The 15,859-nt window shown below is 42.9% G+C and overlaps 4 protein-coding genes across 5 annotated transcripts; 1 reads left to right on the plus strand and 3 right to left on the minus strand.

Moving 5' to 3' along the window:
- Window positions 1–253: 253 nt before the first annotated feature.
- On the minus strand, window positions 254–1,808 carry LOC4802618 (FAM172 family protein homolog CG10038). Of its 2 annotated transcripts, XM_001359467.5 has the most exons (6): window positions 1,679–1,808; window positions 1,516–1,604; window positions 1,346–1,461; window positions 1,100–1,287; window positions 679–937; window positions 254–619 (listed from the first exon to the last, which is right to left on the minus strand). In XM_001359467.5, exons 2-6 carry the CDS (start codon window positions 1,592–1,594, stop codon window positions 335–337), a joined length of 927 nt encoding a protein of 308 aa, XP_001359504.3. In that variant the 5' UTR covers window positions 1,595–1,604; window positions 1,679–1,808; the 3' UTR covers window positions 254–334. The 2 variants fall into 2 exon arrangements, with proteins under 2 accessions (XP_001359504.3, XP_015037945.1); XM_015182459.2 differs by lacking the exon at window positions 1,679–1,808 and having other exon boundaries at window positions 1,516–1,672.
- Window positions 1,809–2,250: 442 nt separating this feature from the next.
- LOC4802619 (chymotrypsin-2) lies at window positions 2,251–3,259 on the minus strand. The gene is made up of 2 exons (XM_001359468.4): window positions 2,565–3,259; window positions 2,251–2,488 (listed from the first exon to the last, which is right to left on the minus strand). The coding sequence occupies exons 1-2, from the start codon at window positions 3,222–3,224 to the stop codon at window positions 2,324–2,326; spliced, it is 825 nt and encodes a 274-aa protein (XP_001359505.2). The 5' UTR covers window positions 3,225–3,259; the 3' UTR covers window positions 2,251–2,323.
- Window positions 3,260–3,355: 96 nt separating this feature from the next.
- On the minus strand, window positions 3,356–7,470 carry MBD-R2 (PHD finger protein MBD-R2). Its single transcript, XM_002137771.4, has 6 exons — window positions 7,370–7,470; window positions 6,104–7,309; window positions 5,365–6,042; window positions 5,173–5,305; window positions 3,730–5,108; window positions 3,356–3,673 (listed from the first exon to the last, which is right to left on the minus strand). Exons 2-6 carry the CDS (start codon window positions 7,296–7,298, stop codon window positions 3,489–3,491), a joined length of 3,570 nt encoding a protein of 1,189 aa, XP_002137807.2. The 5' UTR covers window positions 7,299–7,309; window positions 7,370–7,470; the 3' UTR covers window positions 3,356–3,488.
- Window positions 7,471–11,447: 3,977 nt separating this feature from the next.
- On the plus strand, window positions 11,448–15,610 carry LOC4802621 (uncharacterized). Its single transcript, XM_001359469.5, has 3 exons — window positions 11,448–11,764; window positions 11,847–12,000; window positions 15,065–15,610. The coding sequence occupies exons 1-3, from the start codon at window positions 11,619–11,621 to the stop codon at window positions 15,425–15,427; spliced, it is 663 nt and encodes a 220-aa protein (XP_001359506.1). The 5' UTR covers window positions 11,448–11,618; the 3' UTR covers window positions 15,428–15,610.
- The last annotated feature ends 249 nt before the right edge of the window (window positions 15,611–15,859 follow it).

Raw genomic sequence — 15,859 nt, forward strand, 5'->3', positions numbered from 1 at the left:
CTCGATGGCTTTTTTGTGGCCGATGTTGATGGGCCAAGCGGGAGACTTTTGTTTTATCGAGAGCAATACATCAGAGCCATCAATATGATTAACTCGCATGGAATGTGCCAAAGTGCCGAAAATCAAATTAAATTGCCCTGATGTACAGTGTTAGTGACACATCCGAGTGGATGGACAGTGGACAGTGTACGTTTGCTTGATTTATGCATTACAAATCGATAGTTTGTGTTTGTCCTTAGAGAAAAGGGATAAGTGTCAGGCGGTAAAATATAATTTATATTCACATCTGCAAGATATATGTATAAAAATGCTGCATGATAGGGATGTCTCCTTGTCACTTGACTTTCGTACGTTGCTCATACTTTTCCTCAAAGAATTTGAAGACGGAATCCATGGCTGAGTACGAGGTCCACTCATGCTTGGTATGACCCGCTGAAACACGTCGTATTTTATCCCTAGTTGAGGAAATTGGCGTGTCCAGCGGAGAGTTGCTTGTCACCCAATCACAGGTCACTTCCTGCAGGTAATTCTCGCAGTTGGACTGAGGACTACCAATAACCGCATCAGTGAGAGCGATTGCAAAGACCTTCTCCTTGAAGAAGTCCAAAAAGTTATTCACCTGAAGGGAGAGAAAATATTATAACTTATTTGAATGTGGTTTCATGAACAGTATCTCACCAAATCGATGGTCACGTAGCCTCCATAACTATGTGCTACTATGGCCACACTCTCTGGGTTCGATGGCAATACAATATTCTTCCACACATACTTGGCATGCTCTGTGGAAGTCTCCACGCCCTTAATGGGATTCGCTTTACCATTATAAAACCGTCTGCAATCGTTTGTATTGGTGATTAGGATATCATAGCCCAGTTTTTGTGCCTGTCGTATGTAGGGCATCTGAGATCCATGATCCAAAGAATTGTTGATGATAAGGCTGTGAAAATATACATTAGTTAAATATTTTTTTTTGTATTTTATGGTTTTGTGTGGCTCACTCAAGTGTTTCCCTTCCCTGGGGCTTAAATTACTTATCGCCGTCCCATATGGAGCATTGCTTTTTCCCCTTAGCTTCTTATCAATGCACAGAACTACTCACCTCCTTGCCCATTGTCCCGCTCGGACTTCTCCGCTGCCATGAATGAGCACGAGTAACTTCTTAGACTGCGCCAACTTCGCTGGTTGGGAGTACACAAAGGACGAGCGATCTGGAGGCTTGCCAAAGGGTACGTAGGTGCGACTCAGGCCACTCTTCTCCAGCAGCGCATAGATAATGTTCGGTATTTGCTAGAGATATTATGTGATTGGAATAAGCTTACATGGAAGTATCTATTGGGATACATACCTCAGCAAGATTCTGATAATGCTTCTCATTATCGTCGGCATCATCCTTAATGTCGTAGGTGTACGGCTCCTTGCCCGGTTTCCCAGTGGCTGGATCGATCTGACGCAGTACACCACCTACGCACACTTTTTTATAGTTAATAGGTTTCTTTAATTAACTATCTCACTTACCTTCATCGAATGCATAGCCAAATTCCTTCAACTTTGCAATCGCTTCATCACATTTGGTGGCCGGTGCCGGGTCCGTCATGTCGTAGTATCTGGGGGGGCGAAAGAAGTGGTAAATGCTAGTCCACATATCGTTCGTGTTTGTTTAACAGTCGCAGTCACTTACAGACTAAGAATTCTTAGGTCCCAATGTTTAATTTATATCCAATTGTTGCTCGCAGCGCTCCTTTGTTGTGCTTTTCTTCAGACCCGGCGATTGTCGATTAGGGATGGCTAATATGTATCGATATATAGGCCGATATTCTGATACATTTCAAGTCACTGCAAAAAACTGCCGTTGCACAGTGACGCAAGTAGCCCATGTTTTGGAAAAAACTTAGTGTTTTTATGATATCCAATATTTCTTTGCTTTTTCCTAGTATGTACTACTTTGTTCGATTATAAGGAATTGATCATAAATTCAATTCTGTAAATTTCCGAAGCCCCGAAAGAAAGCTATTAATATAATTTACACTAACTCCTTAATACATATATAATTTTATATAAAATATTTTATCATTGGAGGGAGGTCAACCTCCAGCAGCGGCTTGAAGTTTCGCAATCAATTATTTATTATTTATGATGAACTAAACAACACCATAGCTCATAATTCCCATTTCTGACCAAGTTTTTGACAATGTGCCACTGTGTGCTCTCAGCAATGTTAAAGGCTAATATCGATATTTAATAGGAAGAATATCGTATTAGTGGTGCTTATAAAGCTTTTAGAGCACTGTTTTTTATTTGCGCGGAAATTCAAATTTAATTTTTTCTAATGCAAAAGCATTTCATTCATTTCATCTCTTATCCAATCCCCATACGTGCTGATGCGGGTAAATGCATATGGTTTTCCCATCTGACAAGCCTTTCTGCCATAGGAAAGCAAGCCATATAGAAATTGTTTGTTAGCATCTACCAAGGGTCCACCAGAATCGCCCTGGAATGAGTTTTTTGTAAATTTTCTTATTTTAATAAAATGTATAATATGTACATACATATGTAGTTTTACTCACATCACAGGCGCCACGTGTAGTTCCTGTGTGAATGGCACAGATCTCTGAACTAGTGAGAAAGATGAATTTGTGATTTTTCAGGCAAACTTCATCATTGATCGTCTGGAAGGGCACCAAATCCAAATCCTTTTTGTGGCCCTGTTTCATTCGTCCCCAGCCTAAAAATGTGGCATTGATGCCGCCACCTCGACGAATAACTACTTTGTAATTAATTTTGCCAAATTGAACATTGTCAAACTGGAATTTCGTCTTTACACGCAGCAAGACGATGTCATGACCGCGGAGTATCTTGAATCCCGGATGTATCTTCATCCCGATAACTGGGAAGCGTGTCTCATTGTCGCTGTTCAATGTATTGGAGCCCCCCACAACAGACAATTGAGCCAACTCGAGGGGCGTTGGGGTCATCACGCAATGCGCAGCAGTCAACACGAACTGGACATCGATGATGGCACCACCGCAGAGATGCTTGTAGTATCCTTGGGTGTTCCCCTGTATCGATACTATATAGGGAAACCGAGTAGAGACAGTCTCAGTGTCTCTTCCCATCGAAGCCGTAGAACTTTCTACGTTTGTGGCCAAAACTTCTTCGTTGTTAATGTCATCTGCATTTACACGAAGAAACAAAGCTATCGCAATGAGAGAATACCAATAGTCCATGGCAAAACTTCCGTTGAAGACCGAATGCCATGGTTTTGCAATGGTAAGTTTTAACAAATTCTCTTAATGGATAAATGGATAAAGATGAACCATGAGCCGTATAATTGATACGTTCAGGTACAGAAATAGTATACGTTAAGGTTTAACATTTATTCTGAATGCAAGTTAAGTGGAAAATTATTTGTTGTCTCACAGAGAGCGAGAGATAAAACAAAGAGGCTTCTCCTGGATCTCTTATTTATCAATCATTTAAACATAGAAATCTTAAAATGTTTGATTTGCCGTGGCTCCTGCTTCCTTGTCTTTAAGACTATTCTCATTGCCCACATAGTTGAGACGAGCTAAACGCTTCAACGTCTCCAGCTCCCTGACAAATGTGGCCACGGCCTCTTTGGTCACCGAGATGTCCGCGCTCTTCAGATCACTAAGGATATCCTCGTTTTCTAGCTCTGAAATGGAAGGAACTTTAATATTCTGATCTATTTCCACGCCGATAACTACTAACCATCCATTTCGGCCTCGATTTCGTTGAGACGATTTAGGACCAGGGACTGCTGCACTTTTACATGCTCGATTAAGCGAAACTGACATTCCTCGGGATCGATAGCGGCCTCGGGTTGTGGGATATGGGGAAAACCAGGTTGCTCTGGCTTGGGACGCTTCGATGGTGTCGTTGAGGCGTCGCCCTGGTCCTCATCCCACTTCTTGGCCCACAGATACAGCTTGGGATGGCATCGATTGCGGGAAATGTTCATCTTCACCCGCAGCGAATGCATCGTGCGTTTGGCATCCAGCAGATTGCCAGTGAGCGTATGGGAGCGCTTGAGCAGCTCCGATTGTTTACCTGTCAGTGGATTCGTTGTGTGATACGCGGCCGCTGGTAGCTTGCCATCAAACAGCCACTCCTGGTCGTGTTTGTACCGCATCGACTTGCGCACCCGTGGGGGATTGCGGCAGATATAGCAGACATACTTGTCCGGCACCTGAGACTCATTAACAATGCCGTTGCAGCCCCCATGCTGCCAGCTCAGGCACAGCTCGCACTGGATCATCAGGCCATCCTCCTCGCCATACTCACAGAGGCAATTGATGATCTCCTCCTGACGCATACGGACAATTCGAATCAGTTGTCCATTCTCATTAATGTACTGCGGAGCCTTGCCGCCATGAGTCTCTGTCTGCGGTGGAGCCACAGCCGCGTTGATGTCTGCCTGATCATTGGACGAGGGTGTCGACACGGCTGTGTCCGCTGTGGCAGGGGAGCTGCTTGGCGTTGTTCCCGCCATCATTCGACGCTTCTTGGCGTCTGGGCGCACCTCCAGCGTAGGAGTGTTTAAGGATTTACGCAGCTCGCGGGAGTCCGGGTCAGCAGTGGTTGATCCAGTTGGTGTGGCATTAGCAGGACGACGGCGTGAGCGCTGGCGATTGCTCTTGCGGGATCCAGACGAACGTCTCGAGGACGAATAACGTGGTCGTTTGTTTGAGCGACCAAGTGGCGAGTCCTGCGACAATGTTGGAGAGGAGATTTCTGCAGCAGCAGCACCAGAACCACCAGTCATTTTCGAAGTAATGATCGCCTCTGATGTTACAGTGTTCTCAGCCACAGGCAAGGGCGTGGCCGGTTTGTCTACAACGGGCGAAGCCTGCGATTTAGTGGGTGAAACACCCGTTGGAGTCCCTGGCGGTTTTGGCGATGGTGTAGCTCCTGGTGTCCCTCCCTGACGCTTAAAGGATCGCGATTGCTGCATATCCTGCTGATGCATCTTGGCAAAGAACTGCTGATTGGGTATTTGATTCTTGGGCACAGCATCGCCCTGATCAATGGAAGAGGCGTGGGTCCGTTTAACAGCCAGTTCCTGCATCTTGGGACAGTGGCTGACATATCTGTGGGAAGGGAAAAATTTGTTAATCTATCCTGTTTTATAGTGAAATTTTAAACAAAACTTACTCGGAAAATTCCTTGTGGTAGTGTCGGATGTGTATAAGCAGAACGTCTTCCTTGCGATACGTTTTGCCGCATCCCTCGCCCGGACAAACGAACAAATTATCCACAATGGAAACCTTCAGGCCGCCAATAAAAGCTTAACAAACAAATTGTCGTTAGAGAGGAAATCCTGAGATGTTTATCTGTTATACGAACCATAGCCATTCTCGACCAGAACCGTACCCTGATCGTCCACAGGAACGTTCAGAGAGGTGCCACTTTCAGTGCCTTCTGGCATATCAGCGGTTGGATGGTCGTCATCTGTTTGATGGGTTGGTGGCGACATTAGCTCTGCCGGTGGCATCAATGGGGCTACGGGTGCCTCCATATACTGAATGTCCCCGGAATGGGGTGGCACACCTGCTGACAAGGGTGTCGAGGGGGTCGTTGCTGGCAATGTTGTATTGCTCTGGTCCATGGTAGTGTCCAGCGCGGAGACATTCATTGTTTTTGTCTTGTGCGGCGGCTGTGGACTGTAGTCGCCAGTGTACACATAGGCATTGATGTCCTTGGCGCGACGACGATGAATGCTAAAGTCATAAATATCCGGATTGTAGACCAATCCCTGCGACTCGAGGTAGACTTTCAGATCTGACTTGGAGCGGAATCGTTTGCCGCTGGGCGAGACCAGAATGACATCCCACTTTCCGAGGACATTAGAACGCTGATACATGTGCTTGATCCAGCCGGTGGGCAGACGCCAGTCCTGCACAATCACCGTGGGCTTTTGGTGCTCGCCCACAATTAGAAAACCTTCGGTGCCAATCGGTTGATCGTTCACCCAGTGGCACGTCCATTCTCCATCGTGCGGTATCTCCGGCAACCCCAGAGCATCTGTAATATAAAGAGAAAGTTAAGACTGGATCTGGTTTTTGGCTTGGTGCAGCACACATACCCATATCCAATGTAGACATGTCGAGCAGTGGCCAATCCTTGCGCTGTGAGTTTTTGCTCTTCTTGCTGCTCGAGGCACTTGTGCCACTGGCCGTGCCAGTGCTTGCCCTCTTCACAGATGTCGTATTGGCTGGAGCAACCTCCACGTCTTCAACGGCATCTGGTTTGGGCAGCTTGTTCATGTGCACAGCACGAACGTTCTTGGAGTAGCCATCGTCAAAGAGTACCTCGTAGGTGTCGTGGCCGAGCAGCTTCTTGATGGTACCCGGAAATTTACGCGGCCCCGACCAGCGTGCCATGCATTTCTCTTCCAATTCGAACACGGGAAGAATTCGGTTGCTGACGCGTTGTCGTACGCGATCCGATTTGATGGCCATCCACTCCTGATAAGTGCCCATGGTGGAGGGCATCGTCTTTATCTTATTGTTCCGTTCGAAACGGATGAGGAGTGTTTGCTCCGTTTCATTGACCTCCACAATGCGAGCGGGCAGCCAAGCGCCATCCACGCTTTTGGCCTCGAGTCGTGCTCCTATTATCAAATTATGGGGATTGCTGTATTTGGGTTGGTTGTTTGCGGAAGGCAGCGGAGAGTCTGCACTTGTTTCAGCAGCCGTTGCTGATTCGTCTTCATTTGGTGGAGCATCAGCGGAATCCCCTCCAGTCGAACTACTCTCTTTTAAAGCGCCTTCAGCTTCTTCGGCGGCAACTGCTTTGGCCACTTCCTTCTCTTTCTCCGCATTGCTGACTGCTTCCACAGCTGCCGTGGCATTACGTTCCGCTGTCTCGGCCATGATTTGCGAAACAATTTGGTCCACAGTTGCCTTGATCACATCCTCATTACCGGAACTGGCCGAAGCACCCTGTGCGGCTGTACCATCACCATTGACTTGCTGCAGAGCACGATGATCGGCCTCTATTTCAGAGGCATCCATTTTGCCCCATGGAAAAACCGTAGGAAAGACGCGCGGCTTCAGCAAATATTTCCCATTGCGTATGGTATTGAAATCGATTCGTCGAAAATGGCGCGAACACACCAGAACGCTCTTTGTAATCTGCCTGTCCAGGCTGATGCGCGAGTTCTTGATCCAAATTGTACGGATTATCGGGTCGAGGGGAAACGAGTGATATGTGACGCCGTGGTGCTCCAAGAGACGCGACGTCGACGGGCACTTGGCAACGCAGCAACGTCGTCCCATTTTTCTTTTACCTGATCGAAAACGAAACGCTAACTAAGTCACTATTTATTAATGTTTATTTAAACGCTTACTTTGCTTAAAACGATCAAATAAAATTTGGCGAGAAAAAACACAGCATTAATACAGTGTGACCGCGGACTTATCGTCCTACCCTCAGAAATATACCGAAACATACCGTCTCATTTAAAAAATATACCTTAAATATACTGACGAATTCAAGTTATATTTTACATATTCCTCATTTTTGATCTTCCGTCGAATATTCCCAGCTATATAGATCGCTCAGCTTTGCCCACATAATTTTATATGATTGCTGATTCAATTTTCTACTGGACTGGTTTATTCTTAATACTTGCTTTTATCGGATTTCTGTATACCGTTGAGAATGAAATTTAATGGATTGATGAAATTGATCATATATCGTAAATGGTAACTCTGGTATCGATATATAGGTTTTTTAAAATATTTGTAGACTCGACTGAAACTATAATCGATATATATCACAAGGAAATCGACAGGTGTGGCAGCGCTTGGCAAAGCGTAAGATGTCGTTAAATTTAAATGAAAATGTGTTCAAACGTTTTAAGCGGAAAAATTTCAACTTGGCGATCACAGTAACTATTGACATACGAGATTTATTGATATTAACTCTGTACATTTGCAATTAAAGCAAGTGAGCGTCCCCATAAAGATGTCGAGCGCATAAAATATCACGTGACTCCTCCCCAAGGCCAACTGAATCGCAAAACCTATTTGAAATGCAATTAATGTACGCCTATGAGCTGCTTACACGTCTACACGTCCGCCTTTAGGCAGACACCTTCGCAAAAAAGTTGACCAAAAACAAAAGAGTCATACGAAATCGGCCATTCCAAAATGCGTCTGGAACAATGCGTAACAATGCGCTTTTTTTTTTGTTTTTTGCCAGAGCATATGGGGCCTTATCATATTGCTGAAATATACGATTTGTATTATTTGTAATTAAAATAACTGCCATGTTCATTTTAGCATTCAAGCAACAACAGAAAATGGTGACGCCATGGCGCCGCTGCTGTTGGGGTCTGGTCAGGTGCCAAAACCAAAGTTCAAATGATATCAACGTCCTTGGCCTTGAAAAGTCAGATATGTGAGAAAAATATTGGCAACTAATAAACGCCAATCTGTTGGGGGTAAATTCCCATTTTGAGAACATTTCCAAACAAATGATAGGCATAGGGTACGTTATCGTTCGTGGCGTGATCCCCCAACAAACGAACTTTGCATCATTTCCTCTTTTAGACAAGGTCTTTGGGTCACCCAGATCTTTTTGCTGTACTTCCTATACCCAAAAATAAAATTTGCATTTAAGCAATAGCAAATAATGCTAAAATAAGCAAGCAAATACAAATATTTAAAAACATATCACGGCCCAAGCATAAAGCAAACTTTAATTACACAATTTTTTTAATGGAATATCGCATCTGACATAAATAATAAATAGTGTGAGTAGTTGTTGTTGCCATGCCGGATAATTTAGTTTTTAACTTTGGTCAGTCCAAAAGTGACATTGAGTCCAAACATTTAAGGGGGAAATCCATACGAATAAACAAAGTTCAGATGGTTTTTTGCACAAGTAAGTAACTATTTCCGAAATATGTTTGCATAAATTATCGACACTTGTGGAAATTGGGACAACTGCACCTGAACTCACTCTCCTCTCTTTTTGTGCAAACAATTAAACAATATGTAACTTGTGCAAAAATATTTTCGAATATGAAAAACAACGAACAACCCAACCGTCAGCGACGGCACTTTCTCCTTTAATATTTACCCAACTCATCGACAAATTGGCCAGGCCCAGGCCCAGTCCCCAGCACAGTCTCGTCTCCATCTCCATTTTTGTCCCAGCCTCAGTTTCAGTTTCAGTCCGAGTCGAGTCCCGTCCGTCGTCTGGGAACCCATTGCGTAAATGTGTCTGTTTGCGATGCGGTAATTTTTGAATAGGCTTTGCAGCCGAGCAGCTCTTGATATATTGACAGTTGGACCCAGTTCCCAGTTCCTTATCACATAAATATGCCCACAGAAATAATCATTAAATGTTGATGATGTTTCAAAGTGACCTGAACTGAACAAATCATGTAATACATAAAGTTCAACGAAAAATTCAATAAATTATGTTTGCCTAAAAAAAAAAGAAGCTAAATGAAGACGTGTTTCCAATTTGAAATGGATTGCTTAATTTTGTATAATTTTCGTTATTATTTTGTTGTTGCTATTTTTAGCTGTGAACAAATGCACGTAGAGCAATTTGAATTTGAAATTTAATATTTGGAATTTCTCAATGCTACAATACGGTAGGGAATTCGTAATTGTAAAATGAGGAAATTTGTACCTTGAAAAAAGTGGAGAAATATTTGACTTGATTTTGAAATTGAATGAAGAATGTGGGAAGAATTATCTGGGAGGATGGAAGTTTTAGCTCTGGAAAATTTATATTTCAACGACTTCCAACATTTGTCTAAAATTCTTTTTTTCCACTTCAGCAATATCCCTTAAACGTTTCCTACCATTCCTGCTTAATAACCCGTCTCAAAACAACGCTTCTTCGAAACCCCTGGCAAAAAAAAAGAAAAACAAGTAAAATTCAACCGAAATTCCTCAAAAAATCATGCACAAACATGGGCGGGGCTGCGACTTAGCGGAGCATAATCCGCATCAAGAGGTGCCCCAGAGAAGTGTCAGGTAAGGTAATGAGCGGCACCTGCCTTCGTATAACTTTTGCCGTTTTACCGATTGTCATAAAATAACAACAAATTTCACAGCAACAGCAACAGCAACAGCAACAGTAAGAGCGAGAGACAAAGACGGAGGAGTGGAGGTGGAGGTGGAGATGGAGATCTCTGTTGTTTCTGTGTTGTTGGTGGAGCCGACATGCTCTGCCGCACGTGAGGTGAAGCTGCAAAGACGAGCACGGACGGATCCCCTCCCCGCCGATCGGGGCAATCATGTTGAAATGCGTGAATTGGGTTCGGGTTGGGTCTTGGTTGTGGTTTGTGTGTATTTGTGTTTGTGTTTGTGTTTGTGGGTTTACTCTTCACTTTCCACTGGTGAAATTTTCGTACTCCACGCTTATGACCTTGATCGGGGTCCAAAGCTGGGGCGCCTGAGCCTGAGGCTGGGCCGCGCAGCTTTCAGGAGAAAAGTACGTATATGTATGTAGATGGAGCTCGCATCATTTCTTATGCTTATGCAATGGCATGTGCCTGGAGGTATTATCTTCTGGCTGTTTATGAATACATTATGTAATGGTTGGAAACACTTGTAAAACGGGTAACACGGGACACGAACCACACCCGTAGATGTTCGGGGATAAGTAAAAGACTACATTTGATTTCCAGAACTGAACTCTGGCTCATAATCGGTCATGTAGGGGTTGAAAAATCTATTAAAGGCGGTGACAGAATCTCCTCTGAACCTAATACCGACGAATCTTTCTTTCAATACCCAAAAAAAAGTCCCAGTATTTAAAAGTAGAGCTCTAAATAGTATGTCACTTGCGGCTTTCATTCCAAATCAATTTCTGATCACAATTCAAGCTTCAGGATTATGCAACCAACCCACGAAAACGACAAAAGCAATGGTAAAATACATACATATTTCTGAAACAAAACAAATACGAAAAACACAGCAAACAATGGCTCGAAATGCATTCAATTATGCAAATTGTCTGAAGACAAATACCATCAAAATACGAATTTGCTGTGCCAAAAAGAAAACAGAAAAAACAAAAACAAAAACAGGGGACACTCTGGGGTATTTGTGTGGCTAATTAGATGGGGAGTTAGGCCAATCCATTGGAGCCCATTCAAAGCTAAGTGGTGCAAAAACGATGCGATCCACCTCTCCAGTTTCGGCCACTTAACATTCAAGATTGCATGCAACGCAGAGGCAGAGGCAGACACAGACGCAGTCGCAGTCGCAGCGGCCAACAAATTTTCCACACTCAAAAAACCAGACCCTCTCCATCGGCAAGCCAAACGCCCACATTGGGCCTGGCACGAGCTCTCTTCTGTCTCTCACTCTCTGTACGAGTATCTCTGTCCGAATCGAATCGAATCGAGTGGAGTGGAGTGGAGTGGCTCTGGCTGTGGCTGAGGCCGTTGCTGAGGCTTTGGCCATATATAAATCGGGGTGCTGACAAAATGTTTGTGTCATTCCCAGTTGATCAGAGCTAGTCGAACGGTCAAACGGTCGCGTGTACCAGAAAACAGTTGAATTCCCACAGATTGTGCGTGCGTGTGCGTGTCTTAATAAAGTGTTGAAAGGAAAGAAGCAGAGAAAATGAAAGCTTTCATTGTCGCCGGAGTGTGTTTGTTGAGTGTGCTGGGCCTGGGCTCCGCTCAGTTCCAGAACGGTCGCCTGGAGCCCCCAAATCCCCAGCTGTGCGCACAGCGCATCATCCACGAGAAGACTCCCGATGGCAAGGGGTGAGTGCCAGAGTTCATATCGGGGAAATTCTTATAGCTAAATGATTTCCTTCTTTCTGTTCCCTATTTTGTGATTCATTAGATACTTCTTCTCTTGGCGTGACCCTCAGTTGAAGGGCGTCGAGGAGGACTGGCTAACGGCCAGGAACTATTGCCGCAGACGCTGCATGGACTCCGTGTCGCTGGAGACGAGCCTGGAGAACGAATGGATCAAGCAGCGTGTCGTTGGCGAGAATGTAAGTAGAGTGTAAAATACTTGGGAGGGGGTTAATGGAGAAGAAAATATCACAAACATTTGTGGATTAAAGTACTTTAGATGGAAAGCAATTTCTCATTAATTTTTATAATTTGAGTTTCTCATTGTCTTGGGAAAAACTGTGTCATAGAGTAATTAAAATACGGATATGCTCATGATTTCCATACAATAGAGGTTCTATTTATAAATATAAATTTGGTTAATCAATAATTATATTTGATTTCCAATCGCTTTTCGGTTTTTAAAGAAAACTTCATTGGAATCAAATATGGAAATTAAAAGACTCAAGCAACAAACCCTATTATTGGGGCCTTTTCGAGAGTAGAGGAAAATGGTTTTAAATATACATCATTTTTTATTCAAGTTCTTTGTATTATGAATAAAATCATTCAAAAAAGTAAGGAAAGAAATAAGGTTAATTTTCGAATACAACTCTTAAAAATGTTGTCGGGACCCAAAAATATTAGTTGCATAAAGGTGGCAAATACAATTATTTTCTATTTTTATTAGAATCTCATAAAACAATAAAAATTCCACTCAAAAAATTATACAAATTTTACAATTTTCTATTTGCAAAAAATGTTGCATTAACACCTTAAATGTGATAAATATTATACTCACATTTCTTCAAAGCAAAACTTACCCAAAAACAACTGAATTGTTTTCAAATACACGTTTACGGACACCCCAAAACCCAATTATTATATAAACCCCACTCGACCCGACATTAAGCCCAAGTCCAGACACAGGCCAGACAATAAAAATTGGCCCCACATTCACGGCACCTGCTTGATCAACTTGTTGAGGTTTGATTGATCCAACAAATAGTCCAATCCATCGAAATAACAGAAACATTTCTGCAACTCATGGGCTATTTGTGAACCGCACCATCGAAAGGTGTTACCTTTACGAATGTGTGTATATGTATATATGTACATATATTTAAATATATTTAAATATATGTTGACCGTGCACCCCATTAATAAAACTAAACCATATCAATGTGATGTGGATTTTTACACCTTCAAAATGAATTGAAAGTCAAAGAGGTTTGCCAATAATTTATGATGTCGGTCGCTGAACAGTTTTTTCGATGGTTATTTTTGGTTTTTGCATGACATTATGTCACTTCTCGTTGGAGTTGAGTTGTGTTTGACTTTCGTTTAGTCACATGTCACATGTGAACTCTGGGTAAGGGACGTGAGGCTCTCATTTCCGAGATCTCACAACTTGAGATTGACCTTAATTTTTCGGATGCACAACATAACAAAAATTAATTGCGAAATCTCCCATTAACATCGCACTACAAAGTTCAATGTGAAATTACACATAAACAAAACCACATCAAAAACATAAAAATACAACAAAAACTTTTCCCAGCTGTCGGTCGGGGCAATTTCGCACACGAATGCATGGAGTCAGTCGCCTGATGATGACTTATGCAACAGAAAATCCCATCCCATCCCATCCCATCGAGACGAACAAGTGTCAAGTTTAGCGTTGTGGTCAGGTAGGCTCATCTCTCCCCTCCCAATCGCATCTCTCATCTCTCCATCTTCCATCTACCATTTACCGTTCACCATCCCATCTCGCAGCTCGCATCCAATGGCTCTGCTCTTCTCATGCCTGAGTTACGTGAGAAAGCGGCAAAATTGAAAACGAAAGTTTGGTTGTGTGTGTGTGTGTGTGTGTGTTTGTGGTGTCTGGTGGGAAAACATTGGCGGAAAACCATCTAAATGAAATTACTTAACAAATTAGAAAATTTTGAGCACGCAAACGGATTCATTTCACACCAAATTTTGCGACTAATCAAGGAGGAAGTGAAATTTTCCAATGAGAAGACTAAAGCCACAAACTTGTCAGAGGCTAAAAACAGATATATATGAACAATTTTGGAATATTTTAAATATGTCTTTGGTTCAAGAAGTATAAGCTAATAAATATAGTATAACTGTTTCTATAACTTAAAGGACGTTCCAAAATAGTTCAGTAGATAGCAAAAAATCAAAAAATCATGAAATCATTCATTCTCCACCCTGCAGATCTTACAAAGATCTTCCAAAGATTATTTGATATCTTAACCCATTTCAATTGAGAAAGTTCTTCCGTCACCCACTTCAGCCAGTTTTTGGCTCCAACTTTCGAATACTCTTTCCTCTTTGGCTCTATGCCTATCCAACAAACCCACTTTCCTAATGGATTGTTGTGTCCTCCACCTCCAGACATACATATCAACCGGTTAAGTTCACTTTTACTTTGCATTACAATTGAATGCAGCCGACAGGTGGCAGGCACAAAGCACCATTCATTTGGTGCTTCCGCTATGGGGCAAATGCATTCGACTGTCCGATTTGAACAATTACAATAGCGACGCAATGCCCCACCCTCTCCTTCGTAGCCTGATGAGCCAGCCGGCAACCGACCAAAACCAAACCCAAAATCAATCTCCATAAATTTGTTTCAGCTCTGCGCTCATTGGAGTTTTCCCAAAAGGCTAGACGGTAGACCTTACCATCTCTGACTGTCTGCCTGTCTGTCTGCCGCTTGTCTCTGGGGGGTTTTTTCCTTTTTTTTTTTTTTTTTCGTTTTATACCTTTTTAACAAAACAATTTTTATGGCCCATCTGGTGAAAGTGACTGATGGGCGCAGACCTTTGTGGTTTTGTTCACTTGAAATGTTGACAGCCTCGGGTGCGGCAGCCAGCAGAAGGGCGCGGACATGGCACGGGATTGGGATTTGGATTGGGAATGGGTTCGCTTTCAGCGCTAAATAATAGTTGTTTGGGCGTGACAGGCCCAAAACAGTTACCAACTTAAATTTCTATTGTAATTTGTCGCTTTTATCCAGTTTGATTCGATGCCAACGCTGCACTTTCTTGCATATGCATGTTTTAACACCTCCAAAAGAGCAATGAACTTTAGATATATGTATGTATGTATTTGGTTTTGGCCTCTCTTCAAGTATTAACATTAAATGTAGTAGGGGTGCTTAAGCAGTCAAAAATAGCTACTACAATTCTAATCTCTAATCCTTTTCGTTGTCAGGTGAAATACATCTGGACCAGCGGTCGCTTGTGCGATTTCAAGGGCTGTGACCGTCCCGATCTGCAGCCCACGAACATTAACGGCTGGTTCTGGACCGCCACTCTGCAGAAGTTGGCCCCCAGCACGGAGCGTTCCCAGGGCGATTGGTCTCCCACCGGCGGCATTGGCCTGCCCCAGCCCGATAACCGTGAATTCAAGCAGAATGGTGCACCGGAGAATTGTCTGGCTCTCTTGAACCAGTTCTACAACGATGGTGTCAACTGGCACGATGTGGCCTGCCACCATAAGAAGTCGTTTGTCTGCGAAGAGAACGATGCCCTGCTGAAGTACGTGCGCTATACAAACCCCAATCTGCGTATTTGAGATCAATTGGGAAGTGGGCTAGATGGAGCAGCGACTCTCCAAATAAACCAAAAATGATATTTTCTTAAAAATGGGAGCTAACCTGGGACGAAACGATGATTTATGATGCTGTTCTGCTCCTGATACCTTTTGTACTAGTTACTTTCCGATTGTGAGTGTCCTTAAAAGAGTTTTTCAGGCTTAGCTACTTCTTTGCAACAGTCTTTCAATTCTCTCGCTCTGCGCTTTATTCTGTCTCATCAGTTAGTTTAATTAATTTTGTATTAATTTATGACTTTCTTAACTTATAATAAAAACATTCGAAACGATTTGTAAAAGTACAGCTTGTGTTTTATTATTTTGAAAATGTATTTTCAGAGGTGATTCTTTTAGTATTTAAAAAAAAAACAATAAAAAATCGGATGTCGGCAATATTATTATTTTTAAAATGTA

The sequence above is a fragment of the Drosophila pseudoobscura genome, chromosome 2 (assembly GCF_009870125.1).
Source record: "Drosophila pseudoobscura strain MV-25-SWS-2005 chromosome 2, UCI_Dpse_MV25, whole genome shotgun sequence".
NCBI lineage: Eukaryota > Metazoa > Arthropoda > Insecta > Diptera > Drosophilidae > Drosophila > Drosophila pseudoobscura.